This window comes from Lissotriton helveticus, chromosome 1_2, assembly GCF_964261635.1.
Source record: "Lissotriton helveticus chromosome 1_2, aLisHel1.1, whole genome shotgun sequence".
In the NCBI taxonomy this organism is placed as follows: Eukaryota; Metazoa; Chordata; class Amphibia; order Caudata; family Salamandridae; genus Lissotriton; species Lissotriton helveticus.
This window is the reverse complement of record NC_136058.1, coordinates 435,615,256-435,641,860: the sequence shown is the minus strand read 5'-3', so window position 1 is coordinate 435,641,860 and position 26,605 is coordinate 435,615,256. Positions and strand designations below refer to the sequence as shown.

Sequence of the window (26,605 nt, the reverse complement as noted above, 5' to 3'; positions counted from 1 at the left end):
AGTCATAAAGTTACATTATGTATGTTGCGGAGCCCACAAAGACCCGCCTATTATGGAAAAACACTGGTAGCCGTCATAATACAATGGGGGTACAGAACATACATTTCGATTCCACAGCCTGGCACAAGTTATCTACTGCCCAAGGTCATCTATCTTATCCTCCCCACTAGACAGGTGGGAGAAGGCCTCTATGTAACAGAAAAAGCATGCATTAACAAGCAAGATTCAACCTTTGAGAAACAAAACTTACCAAGGACCATTTCTGGTAAAGGTTTCAAGTAAAAGTTTGGATTATAATACAAAATGGCGTCTTCGAAAGCTAAAATGGTGGAACAGATGTCAACCTACCTAACGTAACATCTCTACTTATTAATTGCATATGCATACAGCAAGAATATATTACGAAATAGCTACTTAAATGCTACCATAATATCAGGTAAAATACGAGTAATATGGGAGTAATACATTTCAACTCTAACAGACCCTCCTTTTAGCATTTATTAGCTAACACGGACATCTTTATTCTTGCTATCAGGTAAAGGTTGTTACAATTCTAGAAGTAGAGACAATAGATGAATACAGGCGATAACATGTCAAGTACAAATATATGTATATATGCATAGCAAACGAGTGGAAGAAAATGACACTAAACATCAGTAGTACGAGTAACATGAGGAACAGAACCTGCAAGAGAAGTAGTTGAACCAAAAACACTCATCTATTTGCATAATAGTATCAAGCTCCTTTTGAAGCATTATAGTTGAATTAATATCATGAACTGAAATCCTTTTGGGAGAGAAATATGTAGCACAGTATGAACAGCATAAGGGAAGACAGTGAATCAAGACACAGCAACAAATTAAAAGAACAATTAAATATATCACCTTTTCTAGAATCCAACCCCAACCACCAAATAAAGACCAACTCAAATAACCGCTCTCCATTCCTCGAACATTTTACAAAATGTCTAAAATATGCTGAGTGATATTCCTTTCCTTATTCGTGATACCGACCACACACTGCTCTCCTATTATTGTGCAAGCACCACCGCTCTTAGCTAGAATAAAATTGACCGCATATCTCGTTTGCTCAGAGTATATGCACATACTGAAAGCACAGTCCTGGGCACACGTAATAAGGTTATAACAATGGTTGAAATGTCTCGTATTGTACGAATATCTGTGGTCGACACCAGTATAATATGCAAATGTATTTAATAATACAACAAAGAAAAACAACCAGCCAACAGGTGTTTTGTCACATAAGGGAAGTAACCCGTGACTTCTTCAGGGCTGGGGAAGATACCAAACATATAGTAAAATAATAGAAAATCATAGAATTAGTTGTTGCAAAAACCAAGATAAACACAACAATGGGGAAATGTATATCGAGACCACCAATAGCACGTGGAAACCCTAGGAAGAAAAGTGGACAGACAAATGTAAATGTGACTTAGTATGGAGACAGGCCCCGTGGCGTAAAAATCGTGACTGCACAAGGGAGAGAGCAAAAGAACCATTGTGGAATGATAATGAGAAACAATACTAACAAGTGGTGAATATTGGTGTTGGGGTGACATCAAAAGGTGGGAACATGAAATGCAATGTAAATAAATATACTTGAGCAAAATTACATGTTAATTCTTAACACAAACACACTAATTGCAAAATTCTATATGTAGTACAATGGAGAAAATGAGAGGAGAGACTCTTGAACATTACACATAATCAATGACAAGCTGAGTAGGGGAACAGATGTAATGGGAACCACAATTTATAGGGAAGAGACAAGTCATACACAATAGCTCTAAAAGGGAATTAAAGCACATGAGCCCAGAAGGGGAAGACTGCCATAGATGCAACTGACAGAAGTCCAGCCTTGTAAAATGATAGTCGCGAACATATGTGTCCCTACACCATACGTGTGAGAGTACTAACGTTGAAGTGAGGAGTTAGTCAATACCTGTGTGGCAGTGCAGACACTCATACACTCTCATTCATAGCTAAAAGAAGAAGAGTTTCAACCCTATGACGGGTCCCACAAATGCCTAAAGAGCAAACAGTTCACTACTGGAAGGTCTTAAACATCAGTTGTTTGTGATGTCACTGCCTCTCAGGGGCCGTTCCTCATGGGTGATGTGTTGGTCTATGCACGTTTCAGTGGCAACACCACCTTCTTCAGGACCAATCCTTGTTATAAAATGAATCTCAAACAACAAACCAAAATGGGTTAATCTGTAGCTACCAAGCCAGTGGAGAAATAATTTCAAGTATGACAATTCGAACAGCCTTCGTGCAGCCTTTAGCAATGCCTCCAAATATTGGAACAGTGTACTGTCTGTGCAGGGAAGCGAATTATTGTTCTATAACAGGCCTTTTTGTGTAATTTCTTTTGCACAAATAGGAGTAGACTCAAATGGCTGTATATGTTGTGCATCCTTTCGCCAAGGTTCTATCCGTAAAAAACTTTACCAGCTCCACTGTGTTTATTACCACGGACAGACGTCGGCAAAACTCCTACTAATGGGCTCTGTTCTGGTCCGGCATGCCGGTTTGAGCATGCCAGACCGGAACAGAGCCCATTAGTCCCTTTTATTTTTTGTGTGAGTGATGCAAGAGAGGAATAGAGATCTAGACAAAATTAGCCTTTCTATTGCTTAATACACCGTAAATATGAAACACTTTGGGGCTTAGGGGCTGGATAAAGAACAACATCAGGAAACAAACGCAAATTTAAAGCACATTTTATTTATTCACTAAAATCTGTTTAAAAATGTAATTTCCAAGTTCCACATATCGGTTTAAAAATATTTACACTTTCAGGGCCAGATGTAGGTAGGCATTTACCGGTCGGTAACGGCCGAATTCGGCCGTTACTGACCGGTAAATGGAATTTGAGATGTAGGGGGCATATTTTAACAGAATCGGTAAATTTACCGATCGGTAAATTAACGATTCTGTAAAATACCGAATCGGTATTATTACCGATTCGGTAAATTTGATATGTAGGTGGGACTCTTCTGAGTCCCACAAGCCTTACCAAATCGGTATTTTACCATCAAATTCAATTTGATGGTAAAATACCGATTCCGGAGTGCATGCACATGTGTGCATGCACACCTGTGCCATATGACAGGCAGACCTGCCCTTAGGGCAGGTATGCCTGCCAGATGGCACCCGAACCTGTTTTGGGGGTGCTAGAGGGTGTCAAAGTGACACCCCCTGCACCCTTGTGAAATTCGGTATTTACCGATTCGGTAAATAACGATTCGGTAATGCCCATTCATTCCTATGGGCTTCAAAGCCCATAGGAATGAATGGGCATTACCGGTCGGTATTTACCGAATCGGTAAATACCGACTTTTACAGATTCGGTAAATCCACATCTGGATTTACCTACATCTCCCTCCTTATATTTTACCGATTCATAAATACCGAATCTGTAACATTCGGTATTTATGAGTCGGTAAAATATATTTATCTACATCTGGCCCTTAGTCATTTCCGAGTTTAGTTACAAACTGATAGTGGGAAAAACACATGATGTATAAAAACGGATACCAAAATCTTTTTACATTATTTTATGTTTCTTGTTTTTAAATCAGGTCGTCGACTTTTCATGTGAAAATTGTTATAAGGGCCTGACATCACTTCTTGTGACGCACCACATGTGACGTCATTGTGATTTGCATATGATAATGGGCTCCTTCACTATTTTCCTTCCTTGTGCCCTGTTTATTGGCATGACATGGGTCTATAGCTATTAAAAATAAATATACAAATTCACAGGTATTCTTCCCGTTTTTTCTGGTGATGTCACACATTGACATGTATTCGGCTGCTTCTTCTATTTTTAGGTGAATAAAGATCACTTGCTGTTCCCCCCTTCCATTTCTCTCTTTTTATCCCCCTTTCTTTGTTTCTCTCGCTCTCTTTATCTCTCCCCCTCTCTATCTCCCACACACTCCTGTTAGCTTTAGCTTCATGAATGTCACTTTCACTTCTGGCATTCATAAAACAAATCCTTCAGAACATTTGAGACCAAGGGACAATCAGTGTGGAAGACGAGTTGCTGGGAGTGCAACTGATTGTCCTGAGACATATATGCTTTTGATGTGAGATTTCACTATTTCACCAAATTATTCAGAGTCTGCTGCTTACAGTGGCTCAATTCTGGTAAAAAGTAGAGTATGGCAAGTCACCAAATGAATAGAGAAAGCCAAGCTTGAGAGGAGCCACGCGTCACACTGTGTTATAAGGCCTGAGGCACAAGCTGATCCATCAACCGATAACAGTGTGTAAAAGGTGCAGCAAACATTACTTAAAAACAAGGTATATTCTCTTTTATATCTAAAAATAGGTTATTTCTTGAACACCGTTGCTTCGCTTTAGTTCATCACATCTACTGCTGCGGCATTTGTTAATAGTAATACATACATTTTACCAATGAAGCTTCCATCTCCAGAGCCCTGACAACATGTCCACTCTGGATGCGGTGGGTTTACAAGTTAGCTGAAAGTACCGCTGTTAGTCCCAGTATATTTCAGTGTTGCTTTTACAGGTAGTGTGATCAGATGCAATTGAATGTTTTTCTTTGTATCTCTTCTTCACCAAATAGAAATCAAGAATGTTCCTTTCCTTTTAGTCCACAATGTGCTCGTCTCCCATTGTGTGTCCTGATACATCATAATGCTTTGCTATGTGTACAGAAGTGAACAATCACGAATACAAACACTTTTTTAATTCTGCAAATACTGTTATCTGCTTTTCTTCTTTACTGCTAGTCCAGTCTTCTATAATCTGGTATTTCAATGTCCCACATAATTTGAATTTAATCTTTTTCTGTAATTCATTCCTCTCATAATAACTGCACTGTTCAGCTCTTGTCTATGTCCTCCGATGGGTCAATATTATTTTTGATGTTCTTAAAATCTTTTCGGGGTCTCTGCATCGATAGGATTATTTCCATTGAGTTAAATGAAGCAGTGTATTCACAGAGGGTTGTGTGGGATCGAACATTGATAAAAGCCCTTCTCACTTTCAGTGCCCTTCTGTTTTCCCCCGTGTGTGTTCGCTGATGGCTTTGTAGCTCTGATAATCGACTAAAACTCTTCCCACATTCATAGAACTTGAATTATTTTTCCCCTGTGTGAGTTTGTTGATGATACCTTAATGCTGACGAGAAGTGAAAACTACTGTCACATTCACTTCAATTATAGGGTTTTTCGCCAGTGTGCATTCGCTGATGTGTTTAGAGGTTTGATAAGTGACTAAAGCACTTTGCACATTCATTGCACTTGAATGGCTATTCCCCTGTGTGTGTTCGCTGATGAATCCTTAATGTTGAGTAACGACAAAAAATGCTTTCACATTCATTGCAAATATATCGTTTTTCCCCTGTGTCAGTTCGATGATGTGTTTCTAGATTTTCTAATTTACTAAAGCTCTTCCCACATTCACAGCATTTAAATGGCTTTTCTCCTGTGTGTGTTCGCTGATGATTTTGTAGGTGTGATGACTTACTGAAGCACTTTGCACATTCACTGCACTTCAATGGTTTTTCCCCTGTGTGTGTTCGCTGATGACTTTGTAGCACTGATAATTGACTAAAGCTCTTTAGACATTCATTGCACTTGAATGGTTTTTTTCCTGTGTGAGTTCGCAGATGATACCTTAATGCTGAAGAGAAGCGAAAACTACTGTCACATTCACTACAATGATAGGGTTTTTCCCCAGTGTGTGTTCGCTGATGACTGTTTAGGTCTGATAACTGACTAAAGCACTTTGCACATTCACTGCACTTGAATGGTTTTTCCCCCGTGTGTGTTCGTTGATGACTTTGAAGGTATGATAATCGACTAAAGCTCTTCACACATTCACTGCACTTGAATGGTTTTTCCCCTGTGTGTGTTCGCTGATGTCTTTGAAGGGTTGATAACTGACTAAAGCACTTTGCACATTCACTGCACTTGAATGGTTTTTCCCCTGTGTGTGTTCGCTGATGTCTTTGAAGGCTTGATAACTCACTAAAGCACTTTGCACATTCACTGCACTTGAATGGTTTTTCCCCTGTGTGTGTTCGCTGATGACTTTGAAGGCTTGATAACTCACTAAAGCACTTTGCACATTCACAGCACTTGAATGGTTTTTCCCCTGTGTGTGTTCGCTGATGACTTTGAAGGCTTGATAACTCACTAAAGCACTTTGCACATTCACTGCACTTGAATGGTTTTTCCCCTGTGTGTGTTCGCTGATGACTTTGAAGGCTTGATAACTCACTAAAGCACTTTGCACATTCACTGCACTTGAATGGTTTTTCCCCTGTGTGTGTTCTCTGATGACTTTGAAGGCTTGATAACTGACTAAAGCTCTTCCCACATTCAATGCAAAGGTATGGCTTTTCCCCTGTGTGTGTTCGCTGGTGTCTATGTAGTTTTGATAACCTACTAAAGCTCTTGACACATTCACTGCACTTGAATGGTTTTTGTCCTGTGTACGTGTGCTGATGAACCGTGCGTAGTGATGTCAAACTAAAGCTCTTGCTGCATGTGTATGATTCTTCTTTCTTGGTTAGTGTTTGTGGGTCGGGTATATATTTGTCTACATCCCTTGACTGCATTTCCTGATGGGCCGACATGGCTAATAAAGCACTTGTGTTTTTCTCACACACTTTATATGTGCACAGTATTTTGCATGTTTGATTTCTGTTTTAACAATAAAATACAATAGCCACCAAATATTTGCCACACTCCTAATACGTAGAATGTTTCTTTGTAGGCGATTGTGCCTTTAGATTGGATTATGGCTATGCACGAGTGCGGGTAAAGATGTATCTTCCTTCTGGGCAGTGCAAATCGAGACAGTCTGTTGTATTGTAGATATAAGAACTCCTCTTTCCTTTACCCGACAGTTGTCTGGCTCCGCTCTGTTGTGCTCTTCTCTGGTTACTGTGGTTTGGCCAGAAAGAGTTTACAATTCTCCTAGAGCACGGAATGATGGCTTGTCATCATTTTATAAAATAGAGCACTGAGGTAATCACATCATACCGATCCCAGGATCAAAGCTGGTGTTGGACACTTGTTTATACAGGAGGCGGTTTGTTATTGTTGTTGCCTTAATTTTCATAAGGTCATTTCTTCGTCTTGTGGCGTGGAGGTGCACAGCTCAGCCTCTTACAATCACTGAACTGCCCTTGATGCTTGATCCGGGATCTGTCAGTTTGTGTGCAGGTTCCTCTGTCGCCGACTGCGCTGAGGTTTTCCTGAATACTGTAGCTCAATATTTCTGCAAATATTGAAGATTTACAGCATTCGCTTCATTATTGATGGTCAATTCATACATTCAAGGCTTGTTTTCTGTTGGATGTAAAGATATTTAAAATTACTAAATTGAAACAAAATGGAATGAGAATTCACAATGTTTAACTGGTTGTAAAAGACATTTCTGGGGAGATTTACCAAATCTCCACGCAATGCAGCGCAGGCCTCCCCCTGCGAGGCTGCACTGCGTTGCGCGACAGGGAGGGAGCAGGAGAGCACCATATTTTCAAAGATATGGCTCTCTCCTCCCCTTTCCCTTGCGCTGGCACTGATTACAGCAGCCCTGCGCCATGCACACACCTTAGCACCAGAGCCCTAGGGTGTGTGGCTCTGTGAGTCGAGCATAGTTTTTGTACAGGAAGGAGACCTTTCCTGTACAAAATACGATGCCTAGACATGAGGGAAACCTTTTCCAACTTTGTATGATTGTTGCACAGTGCAGCATGCATGCAAAGTCAGAAAAGGAAGGAGAAATGAAAGCATTTCTCCTTCCAACCGCCTAGTTTAAAAGGGCGCAGTTTTCTCACGCTAAACCCAATCTACTGTATTTAGTAAATTGGGTTTAGCGTGAGAAATAATGGGTGGTTGCACGGGAACGCCCATGCCCCACCAGTGGCAGGCCCCATGGTGCAAAGTAACGCGAAGCAGTGCAATGCAATGCTTCACATTACTTTTACGGTATTTGCTGGAAAAAAAATTAGGAAAAAAAGATTTTGTACTGTTTTGTGCCACTTTTGTGAAGCAAAATCTTAGTAAATCGTCCCCTTCTTCTTGACCGCCTTTGAAACTTGGTAGGGAATTTTTCATTATACACACATATTTAACTAAAAGTTCTGGTGATCAGGTGACATCTTATTTATGTCTGAAAACGAGGTGATTTAACAGTGTTCACAGAGTAACTTAGCAAAGTAAGGGTGCTCAGAGCACCCAAGTGCTTAAAGTTTTGCTTAAGATAGATGCATACGGTCAAGATTTCATTCAAACAACAATAGAGTTTAGAAAAAGAGATGGACCAGGCGGGGTTGCAAAATTTCCAGTAACTCTTTACGAAGTATACAACGAAAGTAACTCCATTCACACACTTCTCATTTCTTTCCTATTCACTTAAGATTATCTCAAATACCAACTCCTGTCTTTACCTTGCTGTTCATAGGTCACCTTTGACACTTTCAACAGCTCCCTTGGTTCAAGCATTTTTGGTTTCGTCTAACCTGGAAGAGTGGAACATTATTGTGGTTTGTCAGGGTTTCCTATCGCCATAACATCTGTCCATCTCCCTGAAACTAGTGCAGCTTACAGCACCCGGTTCTGGCCCGGAAAGTCTGTATTTTCTAAGCTCCGTAGATCATTAAGACAGTTCTTCCGCATCTAACACATACTACAAGACTCCAAGAGTCCACGCTACAAGTGCTGCTGCAAGGATTAATTAACCCACTGTATCTGAACATCCCCTGGCAAATGCCAACTAGAGAATAAACATCCTGCCTGCACCAGCAGAGTGCAGAAAGCTTTTCAAGCTCCTCGAGGTACATGGACTTTCTCTATCTGTCGTAACTGAAGATGTTAATTCTTGGTAACATCTATCGCCTTTGGACAAGGTCCTCCATTTTACTATCAGAAGCTCATCCTGCGCAGACACAAACCCTCAAGTCTGTATTGCATGAAGCTGGGTGGTTCTCACGCAAAAGAGGGCCCTCCACAAATTACTGACATTTTCTTACACCCCCTGGACAGCCGTGGCAACACACAGACTAACTACACCCCCTCAGGGATCACGCGTCCATCTGCCAGGATCAAGACTCAGATCTTTTAACCTTCTCTGTTACAGTCTTTGGAACGACCCATCTCTGAGATCCGTGGAAGCTCCACACTCAGTGAGCTCAGATTTGCCTTGTAAAACCATCTCATGAGAGTGGAAGAAAAGAACTGTTAGAAGGGGCAATCTCCGAGGGCCAGGTTATGCTCACCCGGTCACCCCAAGACCCACCTCTTCCACAGAACTTGCCGAGTCTTATTGTGAGGTCCTCACTGGGGAGGACTTCGAGTCTAGGATCGTACACACTGAGCTCACACCACACCTACGAACAGACACCACGCCGTTGGATTCTAGTAACAAGTTCTTTATATAAGCAATAAAAGAAGGAAGCACTCTTATGTACACAGTGATCGAAGGACCACAAAGTCTTGGAGGGTTCGGGAATGGGGAAGCGGGACAGTCTTTTAGTCTCTGGGACAGTACGAGGCGTACCCTACACACAGCTCTCAATCCTCGAGCCGGGGGGATACGGGATGATGGTCGTACTGGCTGCTTCACCTCCGTCGAGTCGGTTCGGTCGTGATGTTGATCTCGATGGTCCAGCCGGACCAGAGTACTCCTCAAGCCGCGACGAGGTCAGCAGGGCTAGATCTGGAGAAGTTCGTGAGGAGCCGCGACGGATGATGGCAGGTTCAAGCTTGAGCCGCGACAGCGTCAGCAGGGCTCTTGAGGTCTTACAGAGGACGAGCCGTGACAGCGTCAGCAGGGCTCCGATGGTTACGAGTTCAGCTCGAGCCGCGACAGCGTCAGCAGGGCTCCGATGGTTACAGTTCAGCTTGAGCCGCGACAGCGTCAGCAGGGCTCCGATGGTTACAGTTCAGCTTGAGCCACGACAGCGTCAGCAGGGCTCCGATGGTTACAGTTCAGCTTGAGCCGCGACAGCGTCAGCAGGGCTCCGATGTTCCAGATGAGTTCTTCTTAGGGTCAGCCGCGATCAGATCAGCAGGCTTCAGGTCCAAGATACAACTGCCCGCTAGTTGTCGGGCGGGCCCAGATATAGTCCAGGGGCTCTTTGATGTCCGGACCCTCGCAGGCGGAGGTCTCAAGCCCTGGGGGCTGGTCGTTGGCGAGGTCCGGCGGTTGGCTCTTTGATCCTTTGAGAAATGGGTCCGGGAATTCCCAGACGCCCAGCAGGTCTGGAGCCAGCACTCAGGGAGACCAAAGGTGCGATCGAAACTGGCCCACAGGGGAGGGCAAAAGGTGTGACAGATACCAGTCTCTCAGGGGAGGCCGGAGGTGCCATTGAAACTGCTTGGCTTATCACACTCGGGGAGCCCTTTACCCCCCAGCCGGGACTGGCGCGCCTTTGGAGTCTGGGTTTCGCTGGGGCCGGGGTCACGCTAGGCCCAGGGAGACAGGGATCTCGGGGAGGGAAAATGGCTGCTGGGCCTTCTGGGGCATGCAAGGTTAGGCGCTCGGAGCCGGGAGCGGGACGGGGACAGGCGGGCCTGGTCGTGGGTTACGGGGGCTCGGGCTCATCGGGGGTGAGACGACCAGGCTTCAGGGTGCAGGCTACTCTTACGGGGATGCTGCGCAGGGGGCTCAGGGTGCAGGCCTACGCTCGCAGGGTGTGGCGGGACAGGCGCGAACCATGCCACGAGGCCGGGTCCAACACGCGTCCCCCCCAGCTGAAGGCGGGGAGAACTACCCATCCTCTTGGGGGTTCTCTTCGCTGAGGCGGAAGAATCGGGACAGGCCGTCTGCGTTGGCGTGGTCAACACCAGGCCGGTGCTCAACAGTAAAGTCCATCCCCTGGAGGGAGGTGGACCAGCGCAGCAATTTGGGATTCTCCCCTCTCATCTGCATTAGCCACCGGAGAGGTCGGTGGTCGGTTTGAACCCGGAAGTGAGTACCGAACAGGTAGGGCCTCAGCTTCTTCAGGGCCCAAACCACGGCGAAGGCTTCCCGCTCGATGGTGCTCCACCTTTGTTCTCGAGGGAGTAGCCTCCGGCTCATGAACGCCACTGGCTGATCCAGGCCGTTCTCGTTCACCTGGGACAGAACTGCTCCGATGCCATGCTCGGACGCGTCCGTCTGGACTACAAACTCTCGGGAGTAGTCGGGGGCTTGTAGGACTGGGGCCGTACACATGGCATCTTTCAAGGTTTCGAACGCCTCTTGGCAGGCGGGGGTCCAGCTGACCTTTTTCGGCTGGTTTTTGGAGGTTAACTCCGTGAGGGGGGTCACAATGCTGCCGTACCCCTTGATAAATCTCCGGTAGTACCCCGTGAGTCCCAGGAACGCCCGCACTTCCGTCTGGGTCGTGGGGGCCTCCCAGGCCACCATTGCATCGATCTTGGGCTGGAGGGGGGCTACGAGGCCGCTTCCGACCTGGTGCCCGAGGTAGATTACGGACCCTTGTCCGATCTGGCACTTGCTTGCCTTAATGGTGAGACCAGCCCTTCTCAGGGCGGTCAGCACCGCCCAGAGGTGCTGGAGGTGCTCGGGCCAGTGGGAAATGTAGACTGCGATATCGTCCAGATATGCAGCGCTGAACTCTTCCAACCCAGCCAGTACCTGGTTCACCAGCCTCTGGAAGGTGGCGGGGCGTTCTTCATTCCGAAGGGCATCACTCGGAAATGGTAGTGACCATCCGGGGTGGAAAAGGCGGACCTCTCTCGGGCCCCTTCGGTGAGGGCGATCTGCCAGTATCCGCTGGTCGGGTCGAAGGTACTGAGGAAGCGAGCAGCCCCGAGGCGATCAATAAGTTAGTCTGCTCGGGGGATGGGATGAGCATCGGTTCTGGTGACTGCGTTGAGCCCGCGGTAGTCGACGCAGAACCTCAGCTCGGGAACAGCACCGGGGGCGGCTGCCTTCGGAACCAGGACCACGGGGCTAGCCCATGGGCTGTCAGAGGCTTCGACCACCCCGATGTGGAAAAGTAAATTTTGCCATGTTCTGTGTCCCTACGCGTCCTCCATCATATGTTATATGTGCATGATTAAATATGCATATGCATTCCCTATGTTCGATTAATGACGCAATTACAGTTGTGTCCACCTCTAGTATGCCAGTTTCCAGTTCTCGTGAATACTACGAATATCAGGCCTATGTAAAGCTACGTTGCCACGTTTCTCAGTGTGCACGTTATTTCATTGTAAAGTCCCCGTTTCTAGGCCTCAAAAGGGCCTGGACACCAGATTCAGCTCCTGTCTCCTGAAGCCCTCGCTGAGGAGCGATACAGCCCCCACCTGTATCCTCGACCCTTCACTTACTTCCTGCCTCGCAGTGCCCGGTTCACCCTGGCCCTGCCTCTGAGTCTGCCAAGAATATGTTATGATTCCAGTTATCAGTTCAGTCCTCCTTCTCTGCATTCCTAAAGCTACTGAACTGCATCAATAGTTTCCGTCATTGTCTAGCCTTTACGGCCCCATGTTAGAGAAATACTGTATTAATGGTCATTTAATATTCTTCATCACGCACTACATGTAGAATAATGCATGGTCCAGTCTTAGTGTCTGTTAGCCTTTCCCCTCCTGACTTCTAGTTTATATCAACATGTTCTCTAAACATCAGATACTAGATACTGTTTAGGTACATGTCGCCCTGACTCTCCAGACTTCAGTCTCTGCTCCTAGCACAGAGTTCATAGCCCCCAGCTTCTCCTAGTGATACGTCATTGCCAGTTTGCGCGCACCATCAGGTTAGAGGTCCCGGCTCCTCAGGTAGCCCCCCTCCATGGTTTCCGCCCCATTTATGACATATTCTGTTACGTTTGCATCACATGTCTATCTATACGCCCTGTTACACCTCTTTTCACCCTTATCTTTCGCGACTGCTACGCGTCACGCCTATTGCTCCACCCACTGCTACGCCTATTGCAATGTAATGCTATGTGTTTGCGTTATGTATATATGCTCATGTATTGTTATTAAAAGTTAGACGTCGTCATTCCCGATCCTGTCCCCGGCAGCTGCCATCCTATTCCCGTGCAGGTCATCCTGTTCCTGTCCTTATGCTGTATTAAACCTGCAAAACTCCTACTACCTCGAATCTTGACTCTTATTTATTGAGCTATCTGTTATTCATTTATTCATTCAAAAATAGGGTATTATTTATTTATTTACCACATAATGGCGCCCGAATAGGGACTTGCCCTTTCCCCACGCGTCGGTGAAGCCACGCCGACCCCCTGACCCTCTGCAGTCGTGACGGAACTCTTCTGCGCACCGGCAGATATTTCTGCTTCAAGTATCCCTCAGGCCCACGGAGGAGACGGAGGAGGCGGTCCAGCATCCAGACGAGACGGTGGAGGAACGCGGCGAGTCCCGACCAGAGCCCAAGCCGAGAGTCCAAGGTCCGAGGTATCCGGAGGTCCACCCGTAACTGAAGTCCGAAGTTCGTCGTCCGTCGTCGAAGCAGTCCAGTCCAGTCTGAGGCCTTCCGTTCTTGCTGCCCGGTGAGTACCATTACTGGGGTAGTATCTAGACAGGGTCAATTTAATTGACTCTGGTCCATGGGTTGGTGGTACACAGACCCACAAACGAAGTGTCCACTTCGGTGGATGCGGGTCCTGAACGTGTCTCTTTATGAGACCGGTAAGTTTCGTACTGTTTCAGCAGTGCATCTAGTCTCTGTTCTAGTCAGTTCTGTTCTCGAGAAAATTCATGTGTTCTGTTCTCAGTATTCCAGGTAGTATTCTGTTCGAACTGTTATTTTAAATGTTCTTCATGTATTTTAATGTCGTGGTATGAATGGGGAATAAGTATCGTGTTCATTGTGTATTGTATTGTGTCTAGATTACAGTTCAGTCATGCCCCTGTTTTCCAAGTTACGTCAGTTAAAAACTAGAAAGGGTCTGCTGGAAGCAGCAGTTCCCGTTCCGCCTAGGGACAGTCCAGGTCATTTTATGTATCAGAAGCATGGCATAAGCGCCATATTGTATCTAGATTTATGGGTAGAGTATACCAAACAGTTAGAAGAAAAGTATAGATGGCCCGTATCGGGCACATGGGATGCCGAGTGCATCATGCGAATAGAAGAAGCATTATGGAAAAAGAAAGCCAGACAGTCACAGAAAGATGCCATCGAGTTATGGCGCAAAGAATCTCATAAAAGAACCGAAAAAGAAATCAGAAAGTCAGAATTAAGTAGAGAATCCTTGGAACGAGCACAAGAAAAAGAGTTAATCGAGATAGGTGAACGAATTAGAACTGAACAGTCAGACAGACAGAGGCATGCCCTTATTAAGGGTATGTACCCTCTTCTTGCCGAGGGCTTGCCAAAAGCGACCCCGGAGGCATCCAGTAATTTCCCGCCACTATTAGTTCCGACCAAGTTACGTCACAAACAGACCGCAGCTGATATTTTTATTTCGTCCTATTTGGACGACACAGTCCCAGAATATGCAAATCCTGTTCGCGCTCCGCCAGTCCCTGTAAATCAGGCACTTCCCGCTCCTCCATACACCGGAGTACCTGTTACGGTACCCCCGGTCCAGCCCGCCATACAAGTTCAGCCCGCATTTCAACTTCCTGCCGTGCAAAGACGAAAAGCATCAGTTGATGATTCTAGTTTAGGGGCCGCAGGAGGAGGTCCTCCTCAGACCCCGCCGCCACACAAGCGTTTAACGACAGCCGAATTACATATGCAGGCGTCACAACGTACGCCCAGACATCAGTCTGTTGCAGAAATAAGAAAATCCCTTGCCGAATGCTGCTATGACCCAGTCCCAGGCGAGGATGATATGGTTTTATATTCATTACGCGTAAGAAATGTGGCCGAGTATCTAGTCACCCTACCGAATATGAAAGAAGATCTAGACAGAATATATCGTTTCATCCGTACAGGGGAAGATCCAGAAAGTATTAGTGATGTCATGTCTCAAAGGAAAGCTGAGACCCAGCTCATGATATTAAAGTTTCTGATCAATTGTCTAATAAGAGAACAAGATTACCCGTCCAAAAATCAAGCTGAAATGAAAACCCTGACAAAGTGGAGTAATAGTATAGCCGAGGGTAAGCACAAGACTATCAGTGCTATGGACAGTATGTACAAGAAAATTCGTAAAGAAATAATAAGGTTACACGATCAACGTAAAGCAGCACAAGTAAGCGAGAAAGAAAGTAACTCTGATCCTGAAGAGGTAGAGGATGAGAATCCTGACAGAATAGCGTATGTAGGAAAATCTAGATTTCCAGATCGTCATTTACGCCTAGAACACAAGTCTATTTTTCATCATCCAGCACCAGAACAAGGTTCTCTAGAACAAGTGTTTCAAGCTACCGATCACATTCTGAAATCACGAATCGGTTACAGTGAGTTGAGTACCATGCATGAACAAGAACTAGTCCGATCAGCAGTCCGATGGATTACTGATTCTACCACTTTTCCAGACGAAATAGTGGCACAAATGTTTCTGAAAATGCCCCCAGCCGAGCAACGACTGGCGGGTATGTATATGATTCAGCACCTCATTACATTGTATGAGGGTCAGCACTCTGATCCAGGCCCGTTACATGATATCCTGAACGAGTTACTCCAGTATAGATGGAAAGGTCTAGGTACCGATTTAATTAGTGTCATTCTAGAACAGCGTCACAAATATAGAACGTTTTTGAACCCGCATTTTGTTCAAGTCTCACCCCCAGAAAGTAAACCATTTTACATGGAGAGACAGAATCCGTTACGAGAAGTCCACCCAGTTAGAGGAACGGGTGGCGAACTAGAACGAGTGTTTGTTTACACTCCGATTACAAAGATGGAACTCCTCGAGATGAAGAAATTAATTCCCTGTCATGACAAAGATCCAGCAGGGTTCCATAGAGAATTAAAAGACATGCTCCGTATGGGAGAATACACGTATCCAGATATAATTAAAATGTTAAAGGTTCTGCTGCCCGCAGGGGTGTATGAAAAGCTCAAGGAAAAAGAATGGGAGGTGGGAGAGAAAAAGATCGATTGGGCAGTTCTAGAAGCTGAAGATAAGGCACGAGTACCAGGTACCGGTCTTGGAGCGAAATGTAAAGAATTACCAGAATTATTAATACAAGTTTTACCCAGATTATTGACAACTAGAAAAGAAGACTGGGATGCAATCTCAGCCTGTAAACAGAAACAAGATGAAGATATTAGTGATTTTTATTCTAGATTTGAGAAATGTTTTAGCATCAACAGTGGTCTCAAGACAAGTAGTGAGTCATACCCTCATCTTTTTGTTACTAAATTAGTCGAGAATTCAAGTCCACCAATTAAAAATCGAGTTTTGAAAGTTGAAAGTACCTGGCAAGCTAATACCCCGTCCCAGATGTTGCAGATGCTCCAATACCACCAGAATAGAATCAGGGAAGAGCAAGAACACGAGAGAAAACGTATGAAAGACACGAAAATGAAAGTACTAGTTGCACAATCTGTTCCTCAAGACAGTCAGAAGAGGGGTCCAAATCAAGCCAGTCATCCTGCAGCTCCCGTTAAAGGGAACTGCAATTATTGTAAACAGCCAGGTCATTTTATATACGAGTGTGCAGTTCTGAAACATAACATAGCTACCGGTAAGACTAAAGAAAGACCACGTCCGCCTAGACAAGAACAAGTTTCACAGACTCCTCAGCCACAGAATACACCACAGACAGTTACAGTACCGCAGCCTATCGCTGCAACACAGCATGTTACACAGCAGATGTACCAGTATGCACAGTCTGAGTATCCAGAGTACCAACAGTATTCATGAAACAGCCTAGAGAGGGAGGTAGGCTTGCCTCTCATCGAGATACCTGTAGATCAAGAAGGTCCCTATGTTCATAGTCAAGTATTAGGGAAAGACAGAAAGTTTTTGATTGATACAGGGGCAAGTAGGACCACAATTAGTCACGCCGAAGTTCCAGGGGCTCCGCTCTCAGGCTCAAGAAATGTTTCCCTTGGATTTTCAGGAAAACCCATTGTAAATGAAATATCAAAGCCAGTTACTCTAGAAGTAGGTCCATTGTCCCACACTACTGATCTGTTACTTATTAAGTCATGTCCAGAAAACCTATTAGGCATTAAAACACTGAAAGAGTTAGGTGCAGTTATATGCTGTTCCCCAGAGGGAATACGTCTGTTCCTACGTGACTTTAAGGGTCACTATGTATTACGAGATTTTGATCCCAGATTGTCTGATGTTCCGCAGCATCTATGGGCGCAAGGTCCAACTGATGTTGGTTATATGCAAATCACACCCTATCGTGTGACTCTCAAGCCAGGTGTGGTGTTACCACGAATCAGACAGTACAGATTGCCACCTGAGGCTGTAGCAGCCTTATCCAAAATTATTGACGAGCTCATGGCTCAAGGAGTGGTTGTAGAAACTGACTCCAATGTATGCAATTCTCCGATCATTCCAGTCATGAAACGTACTGATCCAAATGCACCCCCAGTATATCGATTAGTGATTGACCTACGGGAACTTAATAAATGTATCATTCCTCAGTACCCAGTTGTCCCAGATATCTCTTCCCTATTAACAGCCATTGATTCCGAAGCTTCATTTTTCACTGTCATAGACCTCAAGAACGCGTTTTTCAGTGTCCCTATTCATCCAGACAGCCAGTTCCTTTTCGGATTTTGTTTAAATGGAAGGAGCTATATGTTCACACGAGCTCCTCAAGGTTTCACAGAAAGTCCAAGTATCTACAGTCAAGCACTCAAGAGACAACTAGACAACATTCACATGCCAACTGACACTGCCCTGCTCCAGTATGTCGATGATCTACTGATCACAGCCCGTTCTGAACGTGCTTGCGAGCGAGCATCCCTTGCAGTCTTGTATTTCCTAGCCGAGATGGGGCACAAGGTGTCCCCTTCTAAGCTTCAATTCTGTGTCCAGCAAGTGGTCTACTTAGGACACTTACTGTCCAAGAGGGGTAGGCAGTTGACACCAGACCGTATCCAGTTAATAGCGAGTCTTCCTCAGCCCAAGACCCAGAAGGAGGTACGTGCTTTTATCAGCCTCACTTCTTATTGCCGACAATGGATTCCTCAGTATGCATTCCTAGCCAAGCCACTGATACAGTTAACGACACAGGAGGCAGCCGTATCGACTGTCCTCCCTTGGACATCTGAACATACACTCAGTTTCAATGAGTTAAAGAAAGCCCTATGTCAAGCTCCAGTTCTAGCTACACCAAACTACAGTAAGCCTTTTACACTTTTCGTCACAGAACGCGAAGGTACAGCATTATCTGTTCTCACACAAGATCAAGCAGGACAATACAAGCCATGTGCTTATTTTTCGAGCACATTAGATCCTGTAGCCCAGGCTCTGCCTGCGTGCCTCAAGTCAGTTGCAGCCACAGCACTAGCTATCAGGCAAAGTGATTCCATAGTATTAGGACATTCTTTGACAGTACAAGTTCCACACTCCGTGGAAGTTCTTTTAAACCGAACACAGACTCAGCACTTGACAATTGCACGTTTAACAGGTTATGAATTGACACTGTTCCAGCCACACATAGAAATCAGACGCTGCAACGTTTTAAATCCGGCTACATTGTTACCATCAGTTACTTCGAATTCTGCCACACACGACTGTGTGGAAGTAGTTAACATTACGACAAAGCCAAGACAAGATCTGACAGATACTCCGTTACCAGACCCCGACCTGACACTTTATGTGGATGGTTCATGTATGAGAACAAGTACAGGAGAACTAGTCGCCGCGTATGCAGTGACTACTGACACTGAAGTTATTGAAACACACCGTATTGACACCCTGTCCGCTCAAGCAGCAGAGCTAGTTGCTCTGACACAAGCCTGCATACACGCTAAGAACCGGAAAGTTAATGTTTACACAGATTCACGCTACGCATTCGGAGTCGTACACGACTTTGGAGTGCTCTGGCAGGAGAGAGGTTTCATGACTTCTCATGGTACCAAGATTCAGCATGGTCTCCTTATTCAAGCTCTGTTAGATGCCATACATTTACCGACATCCATTGCTATCATGAAGTGCAAAGCACATACGAAAGTTACTGACATTATTTCCCAGGGTAACGATCTAGCAGATCGCACAGCCAAGCTTACAGCACAGACTCCAGACATTCCAGTTAACATGACACACACTCCAGATCCGACTACATGCATGACAGTTAAGGACCCTACACAAGATGTCATAGATATCCAGTTACACGCTACTCCCGATGAAATCAAGAAATGGTCCGAACAAGGAGGGGTCCAGACAGATCAAGGATGGTTAACGAAGGGTAGAGCCACATGGTTTCTCCCCGACTCTATGGTTCAAGTCATTATCAATACCGCACATAGTCCAGCACATTTAGGAGAAAAAGCTATGTTAGACAGTATCCAGAACATTTGGTTCAACAAGCATTTACGAGCTGCAGCCAAGCAGAAAGTCCGTACCTGTATGATATGTTGTCAGTTTAATCCAGGTAAAAGTGTCCCGGTGGAACAAGGTGGATTCCAGCCCCCTGACCACCCTTTTGAAGTCCTCCAGATGGATTATATTCAGATGGAGCGATGTCGAGGTTTCAAGTATGTCCTTGTAGTTGTATGCGCTCTGTCCAGGTGGACAGAAGCATATCCAGTCCCAGATTACACAGCCGCGACCACTGCTAAGCAGTTGGTTCGTGAGTTCTTCCCCCGTTATGGACTCCCTAGGGTCGTATATTCTGATAACGGCCAGCCATTCTCATCAGAGTTAATGAAACACGTTTCCCTATTGTTAGGGTACCAGTGGAAGTACCATTGTGTACGCCATCCTGAAGCAGCCGGTCTCGTAGAGAGACATAACCAGACCCTGAAAATCCGCATCGCTAAAGTGTGTAAAGAGAAAGGTGTGGACTGGCTAGTAGCTCTGCCAGTTGCCTTGTTCTATATGCGCATGGTCGCACATTCCAGATCAGGTCTGTCCCCGTATGAGGTCGTTTTCGGCCGCCCCCCTAACATGTGGGGTACTCCTAGACCCCGAAGTATTACCGATGTTTCAAGTAATATGCTGACAGATTACCTAGCTTCCTTGATGTCTGCCCTCAACTCTTGTCGTTCACAGGTTGCCGCCGCATTTCCAGACAATACCGAGGTGGCACCGCATGAAATCGTTCCAGGATCCATGGTCCTTGTCCGCAATTTTGACCGCTCAAGTCCGCTGGAGCCACGCTGGAAGGAGCCCCGACAGGTCCTCCTCGCCACCCGTACAGCCGTGAAGTTGGAAGGTCGCAAAGGCTGGGTGCACCTTTCGCACGTGAAGAAGTTTTACGGACTGAAACCCGTCTCAAAGAACATTTCCCAGGATTTGAAGGATTGCCAAAATATTGTTCTCAAGGACTGTCCCGCAAAAGACATTGCTACAAACCCTCCCCTGTTAGAGAAAACTCCGCAGCAGGAGTATAAGTTGAAACTCCGGTCTAGTAAAATAAGTCAGCCAGTTTGATTGTCTAAGTCCTCCCCTAGGTGAAACGGTTAGACTGTTTCTGACATGTATAAAATAGACCCCCATAGTGAGAGAGTTAGTCAAAACTCAATCCGATGTATCGTTTTTCTATGTTTCATATTATTTCTCAGCATTATGATTTCCTGCACCAGTTATGCATTTTACCTGTGTTTCCCAGTTTCTCATGTAAATACGTCTTCTAATGTTACAGTAGAGCACACGTTTAGTGATCTGCCTCCTCATGAACTCTCTTACCGCCTCGCTATGCGAAATAATTCTTTTATCCGCATGTTACATTATTCACACCAAACCAGCAATGCCACTAATTGTTGGGTGTGTGGTCGACTCCCCCCTTTCCAGACACCGAAGGGAGTTCTGCCACTCTTTCCTTATCCGTTTTCACATAATGGTTCGTGTGGAGCATGGTCCACGTTAACGTCATCCTCAACAGATATGTCTTTTCTTAACAGCACATGTTTTCCAGACAAGCAAGGTCTCCCCCATAGAATCGGGTTAGATCTAGAAAATGAAGTTTACAATTTAGGTAATTATTCTTCGAATTTCATGGTCCTGAATGTTCAGTCTGATTCCACTCCAGATTTACCTGCTATTTCAGTACTACCAGTCAAAGGCGAATTATGTGTCCGAAATAATGGTTCCGTACATGTAGGACATAGTGATTGTACTACTATTGTCAAGTATAGTGACAGTGGGAAATCTATTTTCAAAGCTTCACGTCATTCTTATTTTATTTGTGGTCAAACTGCATATGTTCGTCTGCCCCTCGATTGGGAGGGAACCTGTTACATTGCCTTCCTACTGCCACCAGTTTTCCTAGCCCCATCTGATTATCATAGAAACACACATCTAGTACACATTAGACATAGAAGGGAGTCCCCAATTGTCGATTATACTGAAACTGCTCTAGAACAGTATACAGATTTCAATAGAGGTTTCTTTTTCTTTATAGGACCTATCCAGAATAGTAAGCTAATCCGTAGGTTAACCAGAACCCTTGAAGCTGTAGTAAATGAGACTGCCTCTGCTCTAGGTAACTTAACCGAAGAGCAATCTGCTATGAGATTTGTAGTTTTGCAAAATCGTCTCGTCCTTGACGTCATACTGGCCGATAGGGGCGGGGCCTGTAGAGTCATCGGATCTAGTTGCTGCATTTTCATTCCAAATAACGCGCCGTCTCTTTATTCAGCTATAACCAGACTCCATAAGATTGCCCATCTGTTACACCAAGATCCAGGCACCTGGACATGGTCCGGTTGGTTCTGGAATATAATTTCCGCCTGGGGATGGAAAGTCTTGTCCTTTCTAGGTATTGCAGTAGCGATCATATTCAGCTGCTGCCTCTGTATACAATGTGGCCCTGCGATTTGCGGCATTTGTGCTACCTCTTGTATTCCTAGTCCCAAGCCCCGTTCTAAATCCCGTTCCAAGAAAATTCGAGACGAGCAAATGATACTGTATGAAATGATAGATGGTATCATGAATATTGATGTTTCCTGAAGGAAACGTAGTGACAAGGAGGGAATGTGGAAAAGTAAATTTTGCCATGTTCTGTGTCCCTACGCGTCCTCCATCATATGTTATATGTGCATGATTAAATATGCATATGCATTCCCTATGTTCGATTAATGACGCAATTACAGTTGTGTCCACCTCTAGTATGCCAGTTTCCAGTTCTCGTGAATACTACGAATATCAGGCCTATGTAAAGCTACGTTGCCACGTTTCTCAGTGTGCACGTTATTTCATTGTAAAGTCCCCGTTTCTAGGCCTCAAAAGGGCCTGGACACCAGATTCAGCTCCTGTCTCCTGAAGCCCTCGCTGAGGAGCGATACAGCCCCCACCTGTATCCTCGACCCTTCACTTACTTCCTGCCTCGCAGTGCCCGGTTCACCCTGGCCCTGCCTCTGAGTCTGCCAAGAATATGTTATGATTCCAGTTATCAGTTCAGTCCTCCTTCTCTGCATTCCTAAAGCTACTGAACTGCATCAATAGTTTCCGTCATTGTCTAGCCTTTACGGCCCCATGTTAGAGAAATACTGTATTAATGGTCATTTAATATTCTTCATCACGCACTACATGTAGAATAATGCATGGTCCAGTCTTAGTGTCTGTTAGCCTTTCCCCTCCTGACTTCTAGTTTATATCAACATGTTCTCTAAACATCAGATACTAGATACTGTTTAGGTACATGTCGCCCTGACTCTCCAGACTTCAGTCTCTGCTCCTAGCACAGAGTTCATAGCCCCCAGCTTCTCCTAGTGATACGTCATTGCCAGTTTGCGCGCACCATCAGGTTAGAGGTCCCGGCTCCTCAGGTAGCCCCCCTCCATGGTTTCCGCCCCATTTATGACATATTCTGTTACGTTTGCATCACATGTCTATGTATACGCCCTGTTACACCTCTTTTCACCCTTATCTTTCGCGACTGCTACGCGTCACGCCTATTGCTCCACCCACTGCTACGCCTATTGCAATGTAATGCTATGTGTTTGCATTATATATATATGCTCATGTATTGTTATTAAAAGTTAGACGTCGTCATTCCCGATCCTGTCCCCGGCAGCTGCCATCCTATTCCCGTGCAGGTCATCCTGTTCCTGTCCTTATGCTGTATTAAACCTGCAAAACTCCTACTACCTCGAATCTTGACTCTTATTTATTGAGCTATCTGTTATTCATTTATTCATTCAAAAATAGGGTATTATTTATTTATTTACCACACCGAGAGCTAGCATCTTTGATACCTCGGCCTTGATGCAGGCCCGGACTCGGTCGGGGACGCGGTAGGCTGTGTGCCGTACCGGGGGACTGTCCACGTCGTGGACGCACCAGCTGGTGACGCTGGGGGTGAGGGAGAAGAGGTCCGAGAACTATCCCAGTAACTGGCGACAGTCCTCGCGCTGCTCGGGAGAGAGGGAGGAGGAGAGACTCACTCCCTCTACGGAGCCGTCTTTCTCTCTGGTGCACAGGAGATCGGGGAGAGGCTCCGTTTCTTCTTCTTCCCCGTCGTCTGTGGCGAGGAGCAAGCTGAACTCGGACTGGGCGAAGTGGGGCTTGAGGCGGTTCACGTGAAGGACCCGCAAGGGGTTCCTGGGGGACTCTACATCGATGAGGTAGGTCACCTGACTCTTGCGCTCTACCACCTTGAAGGGCCCTGTCCACTTGTCTTGCAGGGCACAGGGATCCACGGGGGCCATCACCCAGACCTGCTGTCCGGGTTGAAACTCGACCAGAGTGGCATTCTGGTCGTACCACCGTTTCATCTCTTCCTGACTGGCCTCGAGGTTGGCCTCGGCCAGTTCTCGGAACTTACTAGTCTGGTTCCGGAGGGCCAGGATGTATCGAAACACATCCGGAGGGGGCTCTGGGGCCGCCGTCTACCAACCTTCCTTGACCAGGCTGAGGGGTCCCCTGACGGGGTGCCCGTAGAGGAGCTCGAAGGGGCTGAACCCCAGGGACTTCTGGGGGACTTCGCGGTATGCGAAGAGGAGACAGGGAAGGAGGACGTCCCACTTACGCCTCAGGGGCTCTTCGAGACCCATGATCATTCCCTTGAGGGTCCGGTTGAATCGTTCCACCAGACCCTTTACCCTGGGGGTGATATGGGGTGGTGAATTTGTACGTCACCCCACATTGTTGCCAGAGGGACTTCATGTATTTCGAGACGAAGTTGGTCCCTCGGTCGCTGACGACTTCTCGGGGGAATCCCACCCGAGAGAAGATCCCCATGAGGGCCCGCCCCACTACAGGGGCCGTCACCGTTTGGAGGGGAATGGCTTCGGGGTAGCGGGTGGCATGGTCCACCAGGACAAGGATAAAGCGGTGGCCCAAGGAGGTCCGGGGGTCGGGGGGGCCCACGATGTCGATTCCTACCCTTTCAAAGGGGGTACTACCACGGGGAAGCGTTGGAGGGGGGCCTTGCGCCTCCCGCCGCTCTTTCCACTAGACTGACACGTGGGGCAGGACTTGCAGTGGGCCTCCACATCGGAGCGCAAGCCCGGTCAGTAGAAGTGTGTGACTAGGCGGTGATACATTTTGTCTTGACCCAAGTGTCCCGCCAGGGGCACATCATGGGCCAGGTTCAGGAGGAAGCCGCGGAAGCGTAGGGGTACCACCAGCATTCGGGCCGACCCTAGCTCGGCAGACTTTTGTTCGCTGTACAAGAGGCCGTTTTCCCAATAGACAAAGTGGAAGCCGGACTGGTCACCGGCGGCCTGGGCGGCGGCCTGCTGCCGCGGCCCGACCAAGGACGGACAGGAGGTCTGTTCTAGGCAGAATTCTTCTCGGGACGGTCCTCCTTCCTGGCGCCACTGGGCCAGCTCAGGAAGGTCGTCCAAGCTCGGGGTCGGTTCGACGCCAGGACCGAGGGGACCTGCGTCGGGGGGAAGATCTCCCCAGGGAACAGCTCAGGGGTCTCAGAGGATTCAGGGACCTCGGGGTCCTCGGGGGTAGCCGGTGCTGCCTCTGGAGTTGCCCCTCGGGCGGTCATCGACCGGGTGTTCACACAGGCCCATTCGGGCAGGACCACCATCTCCAAGTGGGTCCTTTTCTCAACCCGCTGCCATGGGGAGCTCTCTAGGTCGTTGCCGAGCAGGCAGTCCACGGGCATGTCTGAGCGGACCGCCACTCGTAACTCTCCGGAGACGCCCCCCCATTCGAACGGGACTTGAGCTATCCGGCAGGTGCGGACAGAGTTATCAGCTGCGATCACCCTGCAGGAGATGTGGGGAACAATCTGGGCTTCGGTGACTAGGTGGCGTTTGACTGCGGTGATCCTGGCCCCGGTGTCCCGGAGCGCCCCTATGTGGTGGCCATTGACAGTCACCTGCTGTCGGTATTTCTCGGTGTTGTCGGGTAGGGGGGCTCCTGGGACCATCTCATATCACCCAGGGAGACTAACATCATAGCTGCGGGGTCAGCTCCCTCGAACTCCTCTTCTCCCTCCTCTTCTAGGGCTACTGAGGTGATGTGGCGCACTGGGGGCCCTGCAGAGGCAGGCTTCTTAAATAAAGGGCAGCGGGGGTCATTGGCATAGTGCCCTGGTTGCTGGCAATGGAAGCAGGCTTGGCTGACTCGGGGCCCTGGCTTGGCTGGGGGGAACCCTGCGCGCGCTGTGGGAGGTGAGGTGCCAGGCTGGTTTCTGGGGGGACTGCGCGGGGACCCTATCTGGGATCCCCTCTGTCTATTCTGACCCCCCTCCCCTCGGGCGGGATGGTCCTTGTCCGTTTCGGCCAGAGTCTCCCCCGGGCCCCCGGGGTACTCTGGTGCTCACCCAGCGATCGGCCTCGACGGCCAGCTTCCGGGGGTCAGCCAACTTGCTGTCCAGGAGGTGCTGTCAGAGTTCCACAAAGCAGTTCAGAGACAAATGTTCGTAGGCAATAAGGTCAATGAGCCCCTCGAAGGTGGAAACCTTGCTGCCCTTGATCCACCCTTCCAGGGCCCGGCTGTAGAAGTTGACATATTCTACCCATGTGGTGCCGGGGATCTTCTTGCATTCTCTGAAGCGTTGGCGGTACATTTCAGGGGTGAGACCGTACCTTGTGAGGAGGGCTTCTTTCATGTGGCTGTAGGAGGTCTGTTCGGCAGACGGTAGGTCGAGTAGGGTGTCTCTCCCCTCACTCAGGAATCGTCCCCACAGCCCGGCTCCCCAATCTTTCTGCGGAACTCGGTGGGAGGTCATGGCGACCTCGTAGGCCTTGAACCATTGCTGGATATCATCGTTCTTATAATATTCTTTGACCACATCCTTGGGAATGTGGACCTTGGGTTCCACCGGGGGAACGGACTCTTGGGTTGCCGATGTTCTGTTGTCTTCGGTCCGGGCCTTTAGTTCGATCTCCTTCATGCTGCGCTCGTGCTCCAGCTGGAGCCTCTTCCCTTCGTGTTCTCTCTGGAGTTTCTTCTCCTCCAGTTCCCTCTGGAGCTTCTTCTCCTCCAGTTCTCCCTGCAGCCGCAGCTGCTCGATGGCTAGCTTTTTCTCGGCCAGTTTGAGTTCTCCTTCCATTTTCAGATGGGCTAGTTCCAGCTCGTGGTTTCGGTTGCGTTCTCGGTCGGTCATCTCCTCTCGAGACAGACCTCTCTCCAT

General features: G+C 47.1%; 1 protein-coding gene across 1 annotated transcript in view; it reads right to left on the bottom strand.

Annotated features, from left to right (window-relative positions):
* Positions 1–3,465: 3,465 nt before the first annotated feature.
* The window catches only part of LOC144807660 (uncharacterized), a 225,543-nt gene continuing 202,403 nt past the window's right edge, over positions 3,466–26,605 (bottom strand). The window contains 2 exon segments of the mRNA XM_078673290.1: positions 3,466–5,194; positions 5,279–6,529. Coding sequence (XP_078529416.1) covers positions 4,876–5,194; positions 5,279–6,529 — 1,570 coding nt within the window. The 3' untranslated portion in view covers positions 3,466–4,875.